This window comes from Danio rerio, chromosome 6 (genome assembly GCF_049306965.1).
Source record: "Danio rerio strain Tuebingen ecotype United States chromosome 6, GRCz12tu, whole genome shotgun sequence".
Classification (NCBI taxonomy): Eukaryota; Metazoa; Chordata; class Actinopteri; order Cypriniformes; family Danionidae; genus Danio; species Danio rerio.
In genome coordinates this window covers 17,594,548-17,614,105 of record NC_133181.1, presented here as the reverse complement: position 1 = coordinate 17,614,105, position 19,558 = coordinate 17,594,548, and the positions used below count along the sequence as shown (strand labels likewise).

General features: G+C 35.6%; 1 protein-coding gene across 25 annotated transcripts in view; it reads left to right on the top strand.

The window, feature by feature from the left end:
* The window catches only part of unc80 (unc-80 homolog (C. elegans)), a 162,836-nt gene that overhangs the window by 75,681 nt on the left and 67,597 nt on the right, over positions 1 to 19,558 (top strand). For 12 of the 25 annotated variants that reach the window (XM_073953835.1, XM_073953831.1, XM_068221932.2 and 9 more), the window contains exons 16-27: positions 2,391 to 2,441; positions 2,871 to 3,019; positions 5,998 to 6,161; positions 6,253 to 6,461; positions 8,597 to 8,641; positions 8,940 to 9,046; positions 11,026 to 11,173; positions 11,637 to 11,809; positions 14,605 to 14,817; positions 14,930 to 15,065; positions 15,149 to 15,282; positions 17,477 to 17,657. In XM_073953835.1, coding sequence (XP_073809936.1) covers positions 2,391 to 2,441; positions 2,871 to 3,019; positions 5,998 to 6,161; positions 6,253 to 6,461; positions 8,597 to 8,641; positions 8,940 to 9,046; positions 11,026 to 11,173; positions 11,637 to 11,809; positions 14,605 to 14,817; positions 14,930 to 15,065; positions 15,149 to 15,282; positions 17,477 to 17,657 — 1,710 coding nt within the window. The remainder of the gene's footprint in view (positions 1 to 2,390; positions 2,442 to 2,870; positions 3,020 to 5,997; positions 6,162 to 6,252; positions 6,462 to 8,596; positions 8,642 to 8,939; positions 9,047 to 11,025; positions 11,174 to 11,636; positions 11,810 to 14,604; positions 14,818 to 14,929; positions 15,066 to 15,148; positions 15,283 to 17,476; positions 17,658 to 19,558) is intronic. The other 13 variants (XM_073953838.1, XM_073953836.1, XM_073953840.1 and 10 more) reach the window with 7 other exon arrangements.

Genomic DNA, 19,558 nt, shown 5'->3' with positions numbered 1-19,558 from the left:
AAATAAGCACCTCAGCTTTCAGAAAATGAAGTGTGTTTGTGCACATAGACTATAATTTGCTGTTTTACGCCACAGAACTCCATGTAAAAACCAATTACAAATTGTACCTTCTCCCAACAGGGAAAACCATAATCAATCAAGAATGCATGGCTAAATGATATCAAGGCTTTGCAATCAACAAATGTCATTATAATGGAAGTCAATGAGGTTAAAGTAGCCACTAACATAATAAAAGGGTAGTCAATTTGAACAATACACAAGGGTTAAAGAAAATAAAGGCATTACATTGTAGCTAAATTAGTTAAATGTAATTATTTGTGCACAGAATAGGTAGCATATTCAAGATAGTGATAATATGTTTTTGTAAAAAAAAAAAGGCTTTTAGCTCTAATAATATAATAAAATACATTTATTTTATATTTAGTAATTAGTAAATAATGTATTGGGCTAATAACTGGTCATTATAGTAAGACAAGCTACTTCAGGTTTAAACACTAAGGATCAGTAAATATAGCAAAAATGAGGAGTTTACAGCATGTAGTCAAGTCTCAAATTTTCCAGTGAACACTGTGGCTTATAAATCATATTTTCACATTGCCATCAAACATCTGAATATTTATGTCCCATATCACATGTCCCACATTCAAAACAGTAATTACAGGCCCGTAGCCAAGGGGGGGGGGTTCGGGTGGTTTGAAAGACCCACCCCTCACTGACAAAGGTACAGAATTTGTCCCATGTGAGCTCATTTGTCCTATTTTGACTGCTACCCATCGAAAAAGGCTTAAGACCAAGCGCAATCCTGGTGTGACTTCAGCTAATCAGTTTTGACCAATGCAAACAATTATTTTTCAAGAGTTTAACATTCAGCTGTGCAAGAATCTGACATCTGACATAAGCAAAATCGTCTTTCCCTACTGTATTGTTTTTAAATAGAGAAAAGATTTGACAAGTAACATTTATTATTATTTGACAAGTAACATATATTAATCTTTGACATTATTCTTGAAACAAAAATGACCAATATAAAAGTGTGTTGCACCCAAAGCGACCCATATTAAAATCTGTTTGAATACTATTTTGGCTATTGTGCTTATCTAGGAATTTTTTATTTAATAAGAGATTCTAGAAAAATTGTGAAGCTCTACATTATTATTAATGTTATTATTATTATTATTATTATTATTATTATTATTATTATTATTATTATGGTTCATATATCAAACGGCAAATTCTGACTAAGGAAAGTTAATTGTGCTGTTTGTTGTTTTAGGTGTTTCCAGTTTGTTATTTGCCTATAAATTACAATACGCTACAGTTTTTAATTTAAAACCTTTTTTCAAATGATATATGATGTAATAAATTTGTATTTTAAAAGTTAATGTCGCATTTTATTATTCTAAATATTGAGGAAATATTTTTGGTTATGATGACCATCCGACAAGCTAATTCAGCTAAAAACAGTGCTTAAAATGTCATCTAAATTCAGTATTTATATCTTATAATTGAATAAAAAATAGGCAAATAACTGCAAAATAGTCCACTTTTTGTAAAAAAAGAAACACCCCTTTCACCAGGCTGGCTATGGGCCTGAATTATGTTTAATAATATGAGCAATTAGAACAGATTCTAGCACCTAAATACAGCAAAATATACTACTGAATGATGCTGAATAATTTAGTATAATATATTAAGACTCTTTCATCCCTGTCTCAGTAGATTAAATGATGAACTATTTCATCAAATATATTTGATGGAATTCTGATGGAGATTCAGTATATCTGTCCATCAAGGACCATTTAAATATCATTTTGGAATAGACATGCCTGTTGTGGCATCAAAAAGGAAGTCTTATTTTACATTTAAAAGCCATGCGATATAAACAAAAACGAAATGAGAAATTTGATGCAAATGCAGGTCGTCTCTACATTTTTTAATGTTGTTCATTTCTCGCTCCTTGGCCTCCTCTGTCTTCTGCCTTCATGTCCTCCAGTGAACTTCTTTCTTTTTCTTTCTGTCTGTCTGTCTTTCTTTCTTTCTGTCCGTCAGTCAATCTCTCTGTTTGTCAGTCAAACCCTCATCACTCATCCTTTCATCAGACTTGCCAAACATCATACTGACAGTGTCAATTCTTTCTTTTTTTCATTTTATGTAGTTAAGACAGCAAGATAAGCTGAATTTCAATTGATTTCTGGCAAGTTAGTGAACATGAGTGAATGTTATGAAAATTAAATCCCTATGGTTTTTTGTTTGTTTTTTTTGTTTGCATCTGTGGGTGTGTGTGTGTCAGTGCGTGGGTGCGTTTTATAGTGAGTTGGTGTTTCCTGACTTACGAGTACATGTCTGTGCTGGCCTGACACCAATTTTGCCCACCATCTTTTCTCTTGCAGAATACGGCAGTGCAGGTGAGAGGTCCAGGAGGGCGAATAAAAGAAACATCGGTAGATACACAATATCTAAATTTACTGCCAAAACTAGGCATTACACCCATTCCTGCACCCCTCACAATGGTCTCGCCTGTAGTAGAGCAAAAGGCCTTACCGTATAAACAATCTAAAAGCCGGCTTTATAGATCAAGCTCAACAAAAGTCAACATTGCTTTGAAATCCGAGCATGACCTGATTGATAGGTCTATAACTATCTCTCGGGCCACAGTCACTTGCATGTATGCAAACCTTCAACTCCCGCAATCACTTTTTAGGTTTTCCTATCATATGTGCTATTGATTTTTCCCCCTTTTCATCTTGTAAACATCTATGCTTCCTGCTTCCTTTATTGTTTGGCACTTTTGGCTGAGCCACAGTGATTTTGCCTATATATGGCATCCAGGTCACAGGTTTTCCCCTGAGATTACTTGGTTGTGTTTGCAGACAAGGCTGGCTTCGGGAACAACTTTACCACTGGAGGAGATAAGTCTCTGGCCCAGAGCATGGAGGCTGTGGTGGTGGGCTGTATGTTCAAGTCTCTTATCACAAGATGTGCCTCCACTACACATGAACTTCACAGTTCTGAGAACCTGGTAAGAGGACTGCATTTTATTAATGGATTGATTAATCATTGGGCTTGAGTTTACATTTGTTGACAGAATTACTTGTACTAATCATGCACAATATAATCAAACAACAATAACAAAGGGATCTAATTGTGATAATCTGTTTATAAATTACATTTATACATGTAAGAACACAAAAATAAATATTTGCTGCTACAGTTCTTCTGTTCAATCACAAATTTACAACACGCTATGAGATGTTGTTAGTTTAGGGCCAAAGAGAAGACAGGGTAAGGTACAAAAATGACCAATGAACAGTAACTGAAATGTAGGGGTCAATATACACAAGATAATGAGGTAAAAAGAAGAGAGGAGCTAATCAGTTACTGAGGAACCTAACAGGGGTAAACATGGTAACTTACAAAGCTGAAATATAACCCCAAATCAGAAAAAGTTGAGACAGAATGGGAAATGCTAATAAAAAAACTAGGGATTTTCAAATTTACTTTGACTTGTATTTATAGCAAACAATATGAACATAAAATATTTTATGTTTTGTCTGGTTAACTTAATTTCATTTGTAAATACACATCCTTTCCTGTCAGTGAGACCCGCTACACATTCCAAAAAAAGTTGGGACTGGAGCAATTTAGGGTTAGTAATCAGAAAAAATGGTAAAATAATTATGTGATTTGAAACAGGTTATGTCAAGAGGTGATTGTAGTTATAATTTGGTACAAAAGCAGCTTCTAAGTAAGGTCTAGTCCTTAAGCAGCAAGGATGGGCCTTGGGTTGTCAGTTTGCTAACTAATACATAAGAAAATTATTTAAATGTTTAAAATCAATATTTCTCAAAGAAATATAGGAAGACATTTGGATACTTCAACTTGAATATTGCATAACGTAATTAAAAGATTCAAAGAATCTCTAGCATAGGTCTTAAACTCAATTCCTGGAGAGCCGCATCTCTGCACAGTTTAGCTCCAACCCTAATTAAACACAGCTGATCCAACTAATCAAGGTGTTCAGGACTACTAAAGACTATTAAGCAGGGATGAGTTGGAGCTGGTTGGAACTAAATTGTGCAAAGCTGCGGCCCTCCAAGAATTGAGTTTGAGACCATTGGTCTAGAGGAATTTCAGTGAGTAAAGGTCATGTGCACAAGCCTAAGCTGAACTACCGTGATCTTCAATCCCTCATGCAGCACTGCATCAAGAATCTTCATTCATCTATAAACGATATGACCAAATGGGTTGCTGTATAAAACTGGGCTGGGATCATGTAGAGACTTTTGAAGCTGCACTGAAACTGAAAAGTGATCTCATATGGATGCATTCCTGCGCAGACATGCTCACTTATCAACACGTATATATTCAAGAGCTCACACTTAGCTGATGATTGATTATAAAGCTTGTTTGGCATGCTGTCCCGGGAGAGAGCTCTGAGCTCATAAGGTCCCCGGCTCCTTCCCGTTTGCAAGGCGAGAGGGAAGTTTAAGCTCAGGTAGATCTCGAGAACTCCCCTGCTGTAGTAACTAATGAACAGATAGTGATTGCTTTTAAGAGATAACTATTAACTAGGAGCATGTCTATGATGCCGATTTGGATTAGTCAATTAACTTAGGTTGCATGTTTTTTGATGGTGAAACCAGAGAACCCGGGGGAAACCCACGTGAGCATGGGGACAACATGTAAACTCTGCACAGAAATGTCGGCTGGCTTGGTATGGACTAGAACCAGTGACGTTCTTGCTTTGAGGCAACAGTGCTAAATACTGGGCCACCGTGTCACCCATCTAGGAAAGGAGGAGAAGTAGGGGTGAAAGTGGGAATTCTACAAAACGAAGATGGTTCTCATATGAAACTTAAGGTATTTATAGTGGCTTAGGAATCATCTGATTGGTGAATCATAAATTGAATAATGCGGCACCGGCTGGAAGCAATCATAAGCACATGATCTTCTCGAAACTAGTTTATAAATAAACTTCCCTCAGTTTATTTAATAAATGGTTTTGTTATTTAATTACAGTTCTGTGAGTCTTTTATCTAAAACTTTTTTTTTTGGGTGAGACTGCTTGCATTTTAAGTGTCATTTGTTCAAGGGAGCTGATTAGGTGCCTTAAATGTTTTAAGAGGAAATGGTTACTAAGGACTAAGGGAAATACTTAATGACAGACATACTTTTTTTATCTTTAGACCTGATAGTCCATATAAATAAATAATAAGCTTTGCTGGCATGAATGTTAATAGTAGACTGCTTTGGTAAATTTACATTAAAGCATCATAGTCACATGATGAACATACAAACTGCTTTTCGGGGGGTGGAAGGGGGCTCTATCATGGTGTACAACTTAAGTGCTTAGAATTATTTTACAACGCCATCACTGTCAACGCAAATGAACTGGAAACTTACTTCCGATTTATTTGTGTCGATTGTAATTGACGTGACATGACAGGTGCAGGTGTCAAATGTAAATGACGTCACTTGCATAGGAAGCGTGGGTGTCTGAGCGTGCAAGCCCGAGAGTGCAAGCCTGAAGATGCAAGTACAACTCACCTGGTCAGCAGCTAGACCTTCTCAGAATAAGGACACAAACTATGCAAATAACATCACATTGCAAGACATGTCACACTTTAAAAAAATATTTGCAGTAATCTGCATATCAAATAATAAAATGTTCTATCTCATCTTAATGTTTAAAATACACTATGATAAAAAGGAAACAAAATACAAAAATATTGTCACAAATTGTAAGAAATAACATTTAAAGTCACAGTTTTTTAATTTAATAACTTTTTCATGTCAAAATTTGAATGATTTGGATTTACTGAAGGTCACAGGATTGAAGTATATTGCAAGAATAAGGTCACAGATTGTGAGAAATGTTATTATGATAAGAAGTTATGAGTCAAAGAAGAGCGTTTAAAGACAGGTGAATATTTAAATCTGTATTTCTGTTTTTATTTTTCTCTTTTCACACTGTCTCTCCTCACACATTCCAATCAGGGCTTGTATTGTGACATACGTCAGCTGGTTCAGTTTATCAAGGAGTCTCATGGAAATGTCTTCCGACGTGTGGCTCTCAGTGCACTCCTTGACAGCGCCGAGAAACTTAACACCACTAAAAAATCAGATGAAAAGGATGACGCCAAGCCTTCTGGAATAAAAAAGTACACACACAAGCAAAACAAATATTTTGTAATTCCTAAATTAAATACATGCATTGATTGAATTTGTGTGCATCTGTTTTTTGTGCATCAGCGAAGAGCAGATCCCAGGAGCTCTTTTAGGGAGGAAAGACTTTTGGAGGAAGATGTTCAAGTCTCAAAGTGCCGCCAGTGACACAAGCAGCCAATCAGAACAGGACACATCAGAGTGCACCACCGCCCACTCTGGTACTACGACAGACCGGCGTTCACGATCACGTTCCAGACGGATCTCACTGCGCAAGAAGCTCAAACTGCCCATAGGTATGGTAGGAAATTCTTCACAAACATTAATAGATTCGTCTCTGGTTCTTTGTTGTGTTATACAAAGCAGAAAATTATCTAAACTACAGTATGATGAACAACAATATGAACTTTGAGTTAAGGATTTGGTTATAAATGACATTTAGATTTAAACTGCTGTCAATCAATCATTCAATCAATCAATCAATCAAACAGTCAATCAATCAAACAGTCAATCAGTCAATCAATCATTCCAAATTCATTACAGACTCAAATCCAAATCTAAAAACAACCTAATAGCATAATCTATAACATTTTTACAGACATAACTATTACAAAATATGGCAATACCAATGTCTCCACAGCTTTGACTGATACTATATAGTTGTAATACATACCTGCCAACACTCCCGTTTTTCCTGGGAGTCTCCCGTATTTCAGACCCATCTCCCGCCACCCTCCCTTTTTGTTATTTCTTCTGAAAAACTCCTGCAATTTCACCCCCACCCCAGTCCTCAGCTTTTCGGACAGCCTGCACTGTAACACCCCCGGGTCGCCAACTTAGTTCGGTAGTATCCAATTTCAGCGGCTGCCCACTACCCGCTCCATAGTACAGTTATTAGCACCACAGCACAGTTAATAACCCGCCTGGCTCATAAGTGTTATTCAGACATCTGACTCCCAAACAACCCCCAGCCCACCTCAACCGGTCTCACCGATTTTCAGAAACAAATGTTGGCAGGTATTTTGTAATATACTGTCGTTCTAACCCCTATGTGTGATAGACCTACTGTAATCTCATTGCTGGAAGCATTAATACAGCAGCTACATTTATAGATAAGGTTTCATGCTTTAAATGTAATAAGTCTTGCACTCACTGCTAATCACTGTTCTATGCATTATATGAGTTTTTGTTACAGAGTTGATGTATAGCATCTAAAATTTACTGACTTGTATTAACCAAGTGCTGCCTTAAACAGGGACAAACTTAAAAGTTGTGTCAGAAATGTCATTTAAATGTAATGTAAAGATTTGAGTTTGTACATATTAGACCCAGCACTGGGTTAATACAGCTCAGCATTTTTTTTTTCAGGTTTCAAAATATTCCAAAGGTTTTAGATTATAGGTTTCAAACTCAATTCCTGGAGGGACGCTGCTTTAAACAGTTTTGCTCCAATCCAATCAAATACAGCTGATCCAAATAATCGAGGTGTTCAAAAGAGACCTGCGGCCCACCAGGAATTGAGTTTGAGGCCTATGTTTTAGATATTACTCCTAAAACACCAGCAATATCACCAGTGGTGTATTTATTTGATGAGGAATACATTTTTTCACTGTTTTTGTCATCAAATAAATACACTACTGGTGGCATATTTTTTGTTTTAATATATTTTAAAATATTATTTATTGTTGTGGTGATAAAGCTGAAGTTTTCGCTGTCACAATATGCTTTCTTAATCTACTGATTTAATGCATAATTTACTGCAAATCTACTGATTTATCAATAATGAGTGGTGATCAAATGATGTATTTTAAGTTTTTCAATGTTGAAAACATTGTGCCACTTAATGTGTTGCAAACCATGATATATTTCTTTGATATAAAAAAAACTTCTAAAAACCCTATAACTCTCTTTAATGTCAGTGATTAATCTAATGTTTTTTGGCTTTTACAAAATATCAACCGTAATATTACCATGATTTCTGAAAGATCTTGTGTCTTGACTAATGATTTTTTTTTTCCACAAACAGGTTTCATACAGTAATTGCTTACAAAAATGAAGGATCCATTATCATTTACTCACCCTGATTTCTGTCTAAACCTTTCAGTGTTTAGTTCAACTTTAAAATAGAAATCTGTGTTCACTTTAATGATAATGATAATGACTTTAATGGTGTGTTTACTTAATTTTTTCACACTCTTAGAAATAAATGTGCAAAACTACATAGGGCGAACAGCAGCTTGTTGTATACTTTGTTTTCTGGTTTTTTTTTTTCATTTAAAGGTATTAAAGTGTACTTTTTTGAGAGAATATGAAGTTAATTAAATCTTGTTAAAATAAACCAACTTTCAAATCTGAATGGTTCTGTTATACTAGCTATCTAATTGTTATTAAATTCATCCATATGTCTGTGTTTTTTCCTTTGTGTCACCAGCATGCCGTAGGAAAGTTCGCCATCCACTCACTCTCTCCATGTTACGTATGTGTGTTGGGTTTTAGTTATGCAGCCTCATCCTACAGTGTAATGATGGATGCTTTAGTTAGAAAAACTATGCATTCACCTTATTTTTTTAGTAGTACTTGCTTTGAAATTGTATGTGTTTTTGTCCTTTTTTCTTTTGTGGAGCACCAGCATGAAATCTTCCCTGTTACATTGATTTTGGCTTGTACGCACCTTTTATTTAAAGGGTACCAGAGTTCTGGCCTGATTAGGTCTTGGAGTTAATAGAGTGTTAAAGTAGCTTTTTTTTATTGTAACCATTTATTGTGTGAAACAGGTAACTGGCTGAAACGCTCCTCTCTGTCTGGTCTGGCTGATGGTGTTGAAGACTTGCTGGACATCAGTTCCGTGGACAGGCTGTCCTTTATCAGACAGAGCTCCAAGGTGGGAACAAATCTCTACATTTACTCTAAAGTTCAAGATAGTTAGTTAAGAGCTTCATGTTAATAGTATTGAATTTATAATGTGTTCAAGGATGATTTCAGTTTAGTTACTCTAAAATTTCTTATGGTTTTGCTATTAAGTAAAATGGAATACTTTTTCACTTTGAGTACTTTGTGTACTTCTTGCATTTCAAAACCATTATACATATAAAAGGGTCAGGGTTAGGGTATATATATATATTTTTTTTTTTTATTATTTATTTATTTATTTATTTAAATCCAGTATTAATTTATTTGTATGGGTCAAAAAATTGCTTTGGTGTATGCATCAACACAAGCATAGAATATATTTGAAATGTAAGAGTGTGCTTTAATGCTTCAAAAGCTTATTAATTATTATTTAGTGTAATCAGAATCATATACATTTTCATTATATTATATTGTTTTTTACAAAAAGAATGAGAAGTTCACTTAAATATCATGATAACAGAGTTGAAAAGTAGTTTATTTACTATTGAAGCAACCTAAAATAAAAAAACAAATAATTGAGAACAAATAGGTATAGTAAGAGACAAAGTCTAAAGCGCATAGCGCAAAAGCATTTAGAGCTTGTCCGAACTCACTTTTGCTATTTGAAAAATGGAAAAAAACATTCTGCGCCCCAGCATGGTCTAACAGCGTTGTGCTTATTCTCTTAATAAGTTATGGGTGTGTTAAGGTGCATTAAACCAATCATCTCCTATTCAATAGTTGTCAGTTGCGTCATGCCATGGCACATTTGCTATTTACATGGCGTACTTTGTGGAAAAACTGATCACTTCACTAGCAAGAAAACAGTTAAACAGACCATCTGCAGTGCGAGGGTAAAGAATGAGCCTTCTCCATTCAGCCACTTTACTTGGTCTTTACTTTTACTCTTAACTTTACTCCTTTACTTTTGTGGATAAGGAAACATCCATTAGCCTACATATTTAATTTCATTTGTCAGGTGCAAAGATTTGTTTCCAAGCTATTTCTAAATTCAATTATACTTTCCAGGGAACTAATAAATAAACAATAATAACAAAGTGTGGTCATAAAGAAGAGTTATATCTAAACACACATCCTATTCTTATGCCCCATATAGTGATGCAAACATCTCCAAAACCTGACAGGTGGACAAATCTAAACTTGTTTTTATTAAAACATATATAAATATGCTTTTAATAAATACTACTACTACTAATAATAATAATACTAATATATTAATGCAAATTGTCATGAATAAACTGAAAAAAGCCCCCCAAGATTAGGCATGGAGGCAGTGGTTTTTATATTTATGTAGAAAATAATATTTTTTGTGTATTGCTGTACATCCTGTCTGTACGAATCAACATGTAAGCGTTTGGATCTGCATAGGTGCATAACTAACGTGTTCTGTGCTGGACTTTCGACCAGCTTTTAGTTGGTCAATGGCGATGCCTTTTTCAAGTCCTCAAAATAGCAACTTGCCAACAATGCACCTTAACACACCTCCTTTTTAGACCAGCACACCTATGAGTCAACAAAGTGGCGCAAATGCATTTGCTATTTAAATAAGGTTGCACAAAATGTAAAAATTATTGTTGCACTGAAAATTGTGTTTTATTATAGTTTATGAAAAATTACTTATTATAGTAGTGTATTTATAGAAAAAAACATTATTATATTTATATTTTATTAAAGGTTTATTTATTTGTTTGAATTGTTTATTCATTGTATTTTAAATAACAAACCTGCAGAATGTAGTTAATTATTATTTTGGTAATGCACTGTTACCACTTTTAATAAGAAAATTAAATGAATAAAAATTATTATCATACATTTGGGAAGGAAAAATTAATTTATATTCATGGTGTCATTGTTAACCGTGATCATTAGTGCAAACTTCTTTCTTATAAATAAAGCTGCACTTGGCAGAGAATGAGCCTTGATGTGGGTTTATCCTGTGCATCATCTCAGGTCAAGTTCACCAGTGCTGTGAAGCTGTCGGAGGGAAGCGCTATTGAATACGGCCGAGAAGAAGAGGAGAATTTCTTCAAGAGGCTCGGTAAATGGCGGTCTGGTCGGAGGAACCCTTCCAAGCTCCACCACACAGAGGAGAAAGATGGTAGAACCCTGGGGTGCCTTTCCCCCACCCCTGTCCACAATTCGCTCTGTTGTTCGTGTGTGTGCCCGTACTTGACCTGTCTTGTGCTTCTGGTACACTCCTCTACCATCTTCCATGCCAGCTCTCTGTGTGTGTGTTTGTCCATTTTTGTCAGAACCATCCGCTGGAAGAGGAAAACTGTGGTTCTCTGACCTATGACCCTGGCACCATGACCCGCCACAGCTTTGTCAGAGTTCTCGTAAACCTTCAGCTCTCCAAGTTAATAGTTACTTGAGGAAATTTTGCAAGTCATAATTTGTAGATCTTGTAGTGTTGTTGTGATTTCAGAGTAGTGACACAAACAAATTTAAACACTTGCATGCTCATTCGATATCACCGGATGCATATTTCACCGGCTTTTTCAGATGTTCATGCTGAAAGTCGCTACATTCATTTCAATGATGCCATTCTGTACCCCAACAAGGTTGCCATGGATTCCAGGAGCGCTTGGCTGCCAGTCAGGAGGCCATGAAGAATAAGAACATTGTGAATCTGGGTGCGATCAGACAAGGCATGAAGAGGTTTCAGTTCCTGTTGAACTGCTGTGAGCCGGGAACCATTCCAGATGCTTCTATTTTGGCTGCAGCACTAGACCTGGTCAGTTCTGTTTCTTCGGTTTTGTGTACAGATAGCTGTAGAATTACATTTAAAGCATATTTATAAGGGGATAGACTTGAAAGCCATTAAAGGTCTAGTTCACCCAAATTCGGTCATCATTTACTCACTCTTGTCTTGACTTGTTCCAAACCAGTTAGAGTTTTTGTATGTTCTATTGAACACAAAGGAACATTTGTTGGAGAATGTTGGAAACCAGTAACCATTGACCTCCATTGTACACTACCTGACAAAAGTCTTGTCGTCGATCCCAGTTGTAAGAGCAACACATAATAACTCCTAGTTGATCATTTTGAAAAGCGGCAGAATGTAGATTTTTCTGATGTATCATCTGTTGAACTACATCTTAATCATCACAAATACAGCAGAAGACCTATTGGAACCTGCATAGACCCAAGGTTCTCACAGAAATCAGTCAAGGTTGGGTTACTTTCAGTATGGGGGAGTGCTGAGAGAGATCTGCAGAGTGGATAACAACATTGCTGCCCATTACATTACAAACCACAGGAGAGGGCAAATTTCTCAGGATATAGCTCCTTCTCATACTTCAGCCTCCACATCAAATTTCCTGAAAGCAAAGAAGGTCAAGGTGCTTCAGGATTGGCCAGTCCGGTGACCAGACATGAACATTATTGAGCATGTCGGGGGTAAGATGAAGCAGGAGGTATTAAGATGAATCCAAAGAATCTTGATGAACTTTGGGAGTCCTGCAAGAACACTTTCTTTGCCATCCAGATGACTTTATTAATAAGTTATTTGAGTTATTGCAGAGATGTGTAAATGCAGTCCTTCAAGCTCATGGGAGTCAAACACAATATGACCAAGGTCTAAGCAAAGTCAGACCTTACTGTCCTTATTAAATCATTAAAAATCAAGGCATGATCATATTTTTTTGGTTAACTAAGTTTAATCTAGAGGCCTTTGCCTTTCATGTAAGGCACTTCTGATACCAAATGATCAACTAGAAGTCAAGTTATTTTGTGTTGCTCCTAAAACTTGTATAGGCAACAAGACTTTTGTCAGGTGGTGTATTTGCTATTGCTACTATTAAGGTCAATGGTTGCTGATTTCCAACATTTTCTTCAATATATCTTTCCTTGGGTTCAACAGAAAAAAAAAACTGTTTTGGAACAAGCCAAGAGTTTTTTCTTTTATTGAAGACAAAGTTTTAAAAAAGGATTCACAATTTTACATATTTTGTCCCAATATTACATACATACAATGCAATAAAATCACAAATAAAGAAAGAAAAAAAAGAAAAACACTCACATCACAAACCATTCCTTACGAGACCTTTTTAAGAATATCTGTTGAGGCTGTATTGTATTTTTTTTAAATATTATGTGATGCATTAGTCCATATAGTTCTTATCAAGATAAACAGATAAAAGGTTGCCAGATTTGGTCAAATTGCTCAAGTTTTTACTTTAAAAAGTACCTAATTTGCTCCAAATGTAAAGTAGAAATTATTTCTACAACCCATAGTTTACATGTTGGAGCCTCTGTTTCTTCTAAAACAATTCTGAGAATTCTTAATTGTAGTTTGTGTTGTGTACTTGATAACAAATACATTTGTCCCAGAATTAAAAATATCAGATCAGGCAGTAATTACACCCTAAAAATCTCAGAAAGTTCTTAAAAATTCCATTCCAATAGCTCTGTATCTTAAAACAGAAAAAAAACCTATGACATATTAGCATCAACTGTATTACATTTGTCACAAAGCAAATTTATTATCAAGCTGTATGTAGCTGTTTGTGCAAAATTTTGTAAATCAACCTTAACAGCAAAATTGTATTTTTTTAAGTATTAATTCTGAACTGATAAAATGAGCTTTCCTGAATTCCAATGTAGATCCAAGCAGAAGCTTCAAAATTCATCTTTTAATCTTGTATCCGAACTTTGTTTGCTTATGGTTGGAATTACAAATTTTAAGTTGCTCTTATTATACTACTTTGAGTTAAGGCTGCTCTTTGTCTGCACAAAAATCAGTGTAAACACAAAGCCACATACTGGAATAAATTCCTCTCTGACCCAATTCAGCCCTCTTGTATTAAATACATTTGTGCCACCTCTGAGCACCTCTATGAGAAAAAAAAAAACATTGTTATTTATGATTCTGTGCCAACAGTTTGGTCTAATTTAAGCCTTAGGACCCCAAAAAAATGGAAACTGTAAGCTTTCTAATGATGAAAGATAAAAATAAAATATTTATAATGATAGTTATGTTTCTATATTACATTATCTATTCAATAGTGGCTGTCATAGAACCATAAAAAATGGAGATTAAAGATTCTAAGCTTTTGTTTGACAAAAATCCATTAAGGTTTTTATTTAACATTCTCTTTTAAACTAATAATTAGCAAAGGCTTTTTTTTAAATGCTTTTCCCCAGCTTAACACCAAAAGAATAAAATAAAATCCCTGGGTAATAATTCTAATTCTAATAATAATAATAATGATAATAATAATAATAATAATGATGATGATGATGATTTCCCAGAGATGGGTTGCAGCTGGAAGGGCATCCGCTGCGTAAAACATGTGCTGGATAAATTGGTGGTTAATTCCGCTGTGGCAACCCCAGATTAGTAAAGGGACTAAGCCAAAAAGAAAATGAATGAATGAATGGATGAATTACAATGATAATTATTATTATTAGTATTCTAAAAAAAATGTTCTTTGTGTGTAACATTCTATAAATGCTCTGTCAAAATTAAAAATTATTTTTAGATGAGCTAAAAAATGTCTTGATAATGTTTATAAATGTCTTCCCCAGGAAGCTCCAGTGGTGGCGAGAGCCTCACTCTTTGTGGAGTGTGCTCGTTTTGTGCATCGCTGTAATCGAGGGAACTGGCCAGAGTGGATGAAAGGTCACCATGTGAACATCACTAAGAGAGGTTTGTCCAGAGGACGGTCGCCTGTAGCAGGAAACAAAAGGAACACAAAGCTGCAGTGGAATGCTGCCAAGCACTTTTACCAGTGGGGAGACGTGAGTCAGATATGCAAATGTTGTCTTTTCTGCAGAAAACAAATCTTACATGCTTTTGCAGAATTGCATCTGTGGTATTTTGTCTGCATCTAATATATGTGTGCTCAAAAAGGCCATAGGCACTCGGCTGAGTGAAATTTGCCATTCAGACAGTGAGAGTCCAGCCAACATCTTGGGTTTTATCTATGATGAAGAGAGCAAGAGACGAGCAAAAAAGGAGGATGAGGATGAAGATTATCTGGATGACAGTAAGAGTGGAAATGACATGCTCAGTTCACATGAAACAAACAGACGATAAACATTTACAACATAATACTGATTTGTTCAACAGATACAGTCAACCCGACAAAGTGTGGCTGTCCTTTTGCTCTAAAAATGGCTGCTTGTCAGCTGCTTTTGGAGATCACCACTTTTCTGAGAGAGACCTTTCCCTGCCTCCCCAGACCCAGAACAGAGCCCCTTGTGGTCAGTTTTGTTATTTTCTTCCTTTGATCAAATTAATTATTAGAGATATTATTAAATAACTAAACTAGCTTATTCTCAATTTTAGGTTGAAACAAAATACAATATAAACATTTGATGATTCAAGCAAATAATCGAAACAAAAAGGATAAATGTTGTCTTGGCTGTAATAAATTAAATAGTAAATAATATCCATCAAAGACATAACATTGAACATTGGGGGGACTAATTGTTCTAGTTTTTTTTAAGTATAAGAATAATTGCCCGGGAAGTTCTAGTTCTCATTTTAATTCGGAAATAGTCATTTTAAAAGAATTATTTGAAAATAAGGTTTAAATATTCACTCTTATTTTTTATGGCCATTTATGAAGCAAATCATATCTTGTCTCGTTATATTCTGTTAGGATTACATGAGGCATGTAAATAATATTTAAATTTAATTCAAACTGCTGAGAAAACAAACTGTAGAGTGCTTCACTAGATATTTAAAGTATGGCCATTAAGGATATTTGTTGAAAAATTTTAGCAACATGGTTGTAAAACTATACATACAATATATAGTATTAAAGGTCATGTGAAGTGCTTTTAAATATGCATGTTTTTTTTTTTATGTTTTATGTAATCGAAACACAAAGAGAGGGTGCGACATAAAGTAGTTCCTGACCTTTTTAAAAACAGCCAATAGTGTTTTATTTTTTCAAAGCTCTGCCCATGAGAGTGGTTTAGCTGAAGTACATCAAATGAAAAACAAATAAGAAGAGTCTTGAAGGGGATGTGGCATGTCACATACTAGACAGCATTTGATTGGTTTTGATGTGATGAGAAGTGGACATAAATAAAACCTTTGCTCTATTTGAGCGGAAGTGACAAACTACAAGCTTTACATGTTTATATCAGTGTTATGTATTTAATGCGAATTTTGACACTGTTTTGGAGCACACTAGCTTATAGATATTCTAAAACTAATAATATTGACACTAACATCTAAAAACTTTATTTTAATTTCATAGGACCTTTAAAGCTCACCCCTAAATGATTTTTGAACTATTTTTATGAACTATTCACCCTCATGCTGTTCCAATCCCTTGAGATTTTTGTTCATTTTCAAAAACAAAACAGACTAAAGAAACAGAACAAAAAATATATATATTTAGATTAAATCAGAGTTTTTTCATCCTTCACAACAGAAAAAGAACCAAAAATTTTGTCGAAACATGCTTCAGTCGAAACAGGCCTCAGTGGTATCATACGAAGAACACTGTTGTGCACCAAAACACTATAATAAGTGACTTTGTTCACCTTTGTTATCTCTTCCACGTCAGGTCGTCAGGATGCGCGTTTACTATGAGTAATCTGACATTTTGTCATAAGAGTCAGTAGTGCAACATACAGGCATGTTATTGCCTGTAGTACATGAGCACCCTAATCAAATGCGGAAGACATTAATCATGTTTACAGCTTGACTTTTTCCTTTTTTTGACACACAAAAGTGTTCTTGGAGCTTCATATGACTACAGTGGACCCTTTTCTCACCGATATGACATGTTTAATGGTCATTAACATCTTAAATCCTTGAAAGTTTTTAATATTTTCATTTTTAAAACAAATCTTTGCATCAAATTACAAAAATGAATTACCGCTTGTGCAAGGTGTTTCTAGGTAAATTTGGCGAATATCTCTTCTAACTGCCGTTATCAGTCTCACACAATTTTTTTTCCCTTTTTCTGAAAGTCATAATAACACCATTGTGGAGTTTTTCTTTTATTATTTCATCAAATAGGATTGAAAAAATATTTGTTGTACTCTTTTATTCACTGCGCAAGTTTAGCCAACTATGATGACTTCCACTACTGAGAAACCTGGAAATGTGACCGGGTCTATTGAACGACTAACTGACATGTTTTGACAATGTTTTTGGTTTCTTTTCTGGTCTTTGCACATCTTATGACTGTTGCCGTCTATGAAGAATAGACATATAGAGCTCTCAGGTTTTCATCCAAAATATCATAATTTATTTTTTGAAGATAACCAAAGGACTTAAGGGATTGAAACGACATGAGGGTGAGTATTTAATAATATAATTAATAGCATAATTTAGTTGAACTATATTAGATTTAGACAATAGCTGATGCTGCTCCCAAACTGATGTGTTGTGGTCAACACTGTGCGTACCAGGCTTTTCTTCTGGCTCTTTCAGGATTTAGAGAGCTGTCGTTTGCGTCTGGACCCTGAACTTGGGCGTCATCGCTACGAAAGGAAGATTAGTTTCGCAGGAATTCTGGATGATGAGGATGGACACGATTCTCTGAACAGCAGCAGCCACACTCTCAAGTCAGACACCGGCTGTGAGGAGAAGAAATCATCTCAAGAGCCACTGGGTAACTATAAGGAATAACTAGATCAGTGCATAAGCTGAAGTGTGAGCAGGTGCCTAAAATTAATGCTGAACTATTGTTTTCATAACATAAATTGTTATTCTAAATTTGGGCCATTGGTTTTACTATTGTTGTGTAACTCTGCCGGTCCTTCACCACCCAACCCGGGATCGAACAGGCGACTTTCCACATGGGAGTCTGTTGCTCTAACAAGTAGGCTAAAGACCATGAACTCTAGCGTTCGTCGTTAGAGCACCCTAAAGGTCAGAGGAGTGAGGTTTACCTGCACAGCACCTTCTAACTGGCCTCCGTTACAGTTGCTACAATCAAATTTTAATTTGTACCGGAACAAATGAGATTGCACAAATGATTTGTACCTGGCAACTCATTTGGTGGATTTTTCACACACACAAAAATCAGGTATAATAATGATAATGATAATAATGAGAATGTCAATCGTGTTGAATTCATTTGTTCATTTTTTTCCAGCTAAATCCCTTTATTCATCAGGGGTTGCCACAGAAGAATGAACAGCCAACTTATCCAGCATATGTTTTAAGCAGCAGATGCCCTTTCAGCCGCAACCCAACACTGGGAAACACTTATACACTGTTGCATTCACACTCATGCACTACTACCAATTTAGCTTACTCAATTCACCTATACCGCATGTCTTTGGACTGTAGGGGAAACCGGAGCACCCGGAAGAAACCCACGTGAACACGGGGAGAACATGCAAACTCCACACAGAAATGCCAAAACCAGCAACTTTCTTGCTGTGAGGTGATCGTGCTACCCACTGCGCCACCGTGACACCCTGTCAATCATTATATTCCCTTTAAATATAAAGTAATAATTGTACTCTGTTTTGGTGGTTTACGAGGAAACGCCAGATGTCCTAGTAAGTAAAAATGCTTCAATATCATACCTAATGGGAGACATTGAAATTTTGCTAAAGGTTTCATGATAGGATGGGGTTTAGGAAGTAGCAGTGAGGTAAGGCCATATAATAAGCATATTTTTATGCTATAAAGTACAGTATGCCTATAGCGATTCCCTGTAAACCACCAATACCAACGTGTGTGTGTGTGTGTGTGTGGTCCTAGTATTCATCTAATGCCCCCACAAATATAGCAATACCAGAGACATTTTTGATCATAAATGTTACAAAATGAAGTATTTTAAAAGTTTAAAACTGCTAAATGTTTTCTGTTAGGATTAGGTTTAGGGGTATGGTTGGGAAAGAGGACAATATACACCAGGGGTGCTCAACCCTGTTCCTGGAGATCTACCTTCCTGCAGAGCTCATCTCCAACCCTGATCAAACACACCTGAACTAATTAATTAGGACTTGAACAGCACTTGATAATTACAGGCAGGTGTGTTTGTTATGGGTTGCAGTTGAAATCTGCAGGAAGGTTTCTCAATTCCAAGAACGCAGGGAACGGCCTTGTGTCCTCGGAAGAATGAACTCGGGAGACCACAAGAACAGAGAATGTGTCCTGTGAGAAATGAGATGCTGCGTTCTTCCTGATGGTCACATGACCTTCACACATTTTAAATGGAAAATTATTTAAACATTACAGCCTTCATAAAACGATTTATTGTTTTTCCCCTTTTCAAAATATATACTATGCATAAAAACATTATAAATATACGTAATAACAATATAACAATATTTATATTGTTAAACAATATAAATAAAACTGATTTTAATACAAATTTCTGCAAACAAACACTCTTAATGTGTTTATTCCTTTATTAAGATGTCCATTATATTCAGCGTTTCATTTAGGGAAACTCCTGAGGTAAATAAGTGCAATCTCTGAACTTTAATAATAAATCTAAACAAAATGCTGCGCTTCCCACCTTCCCACCAGTCGCAATGACGTCTGGGACTTCTA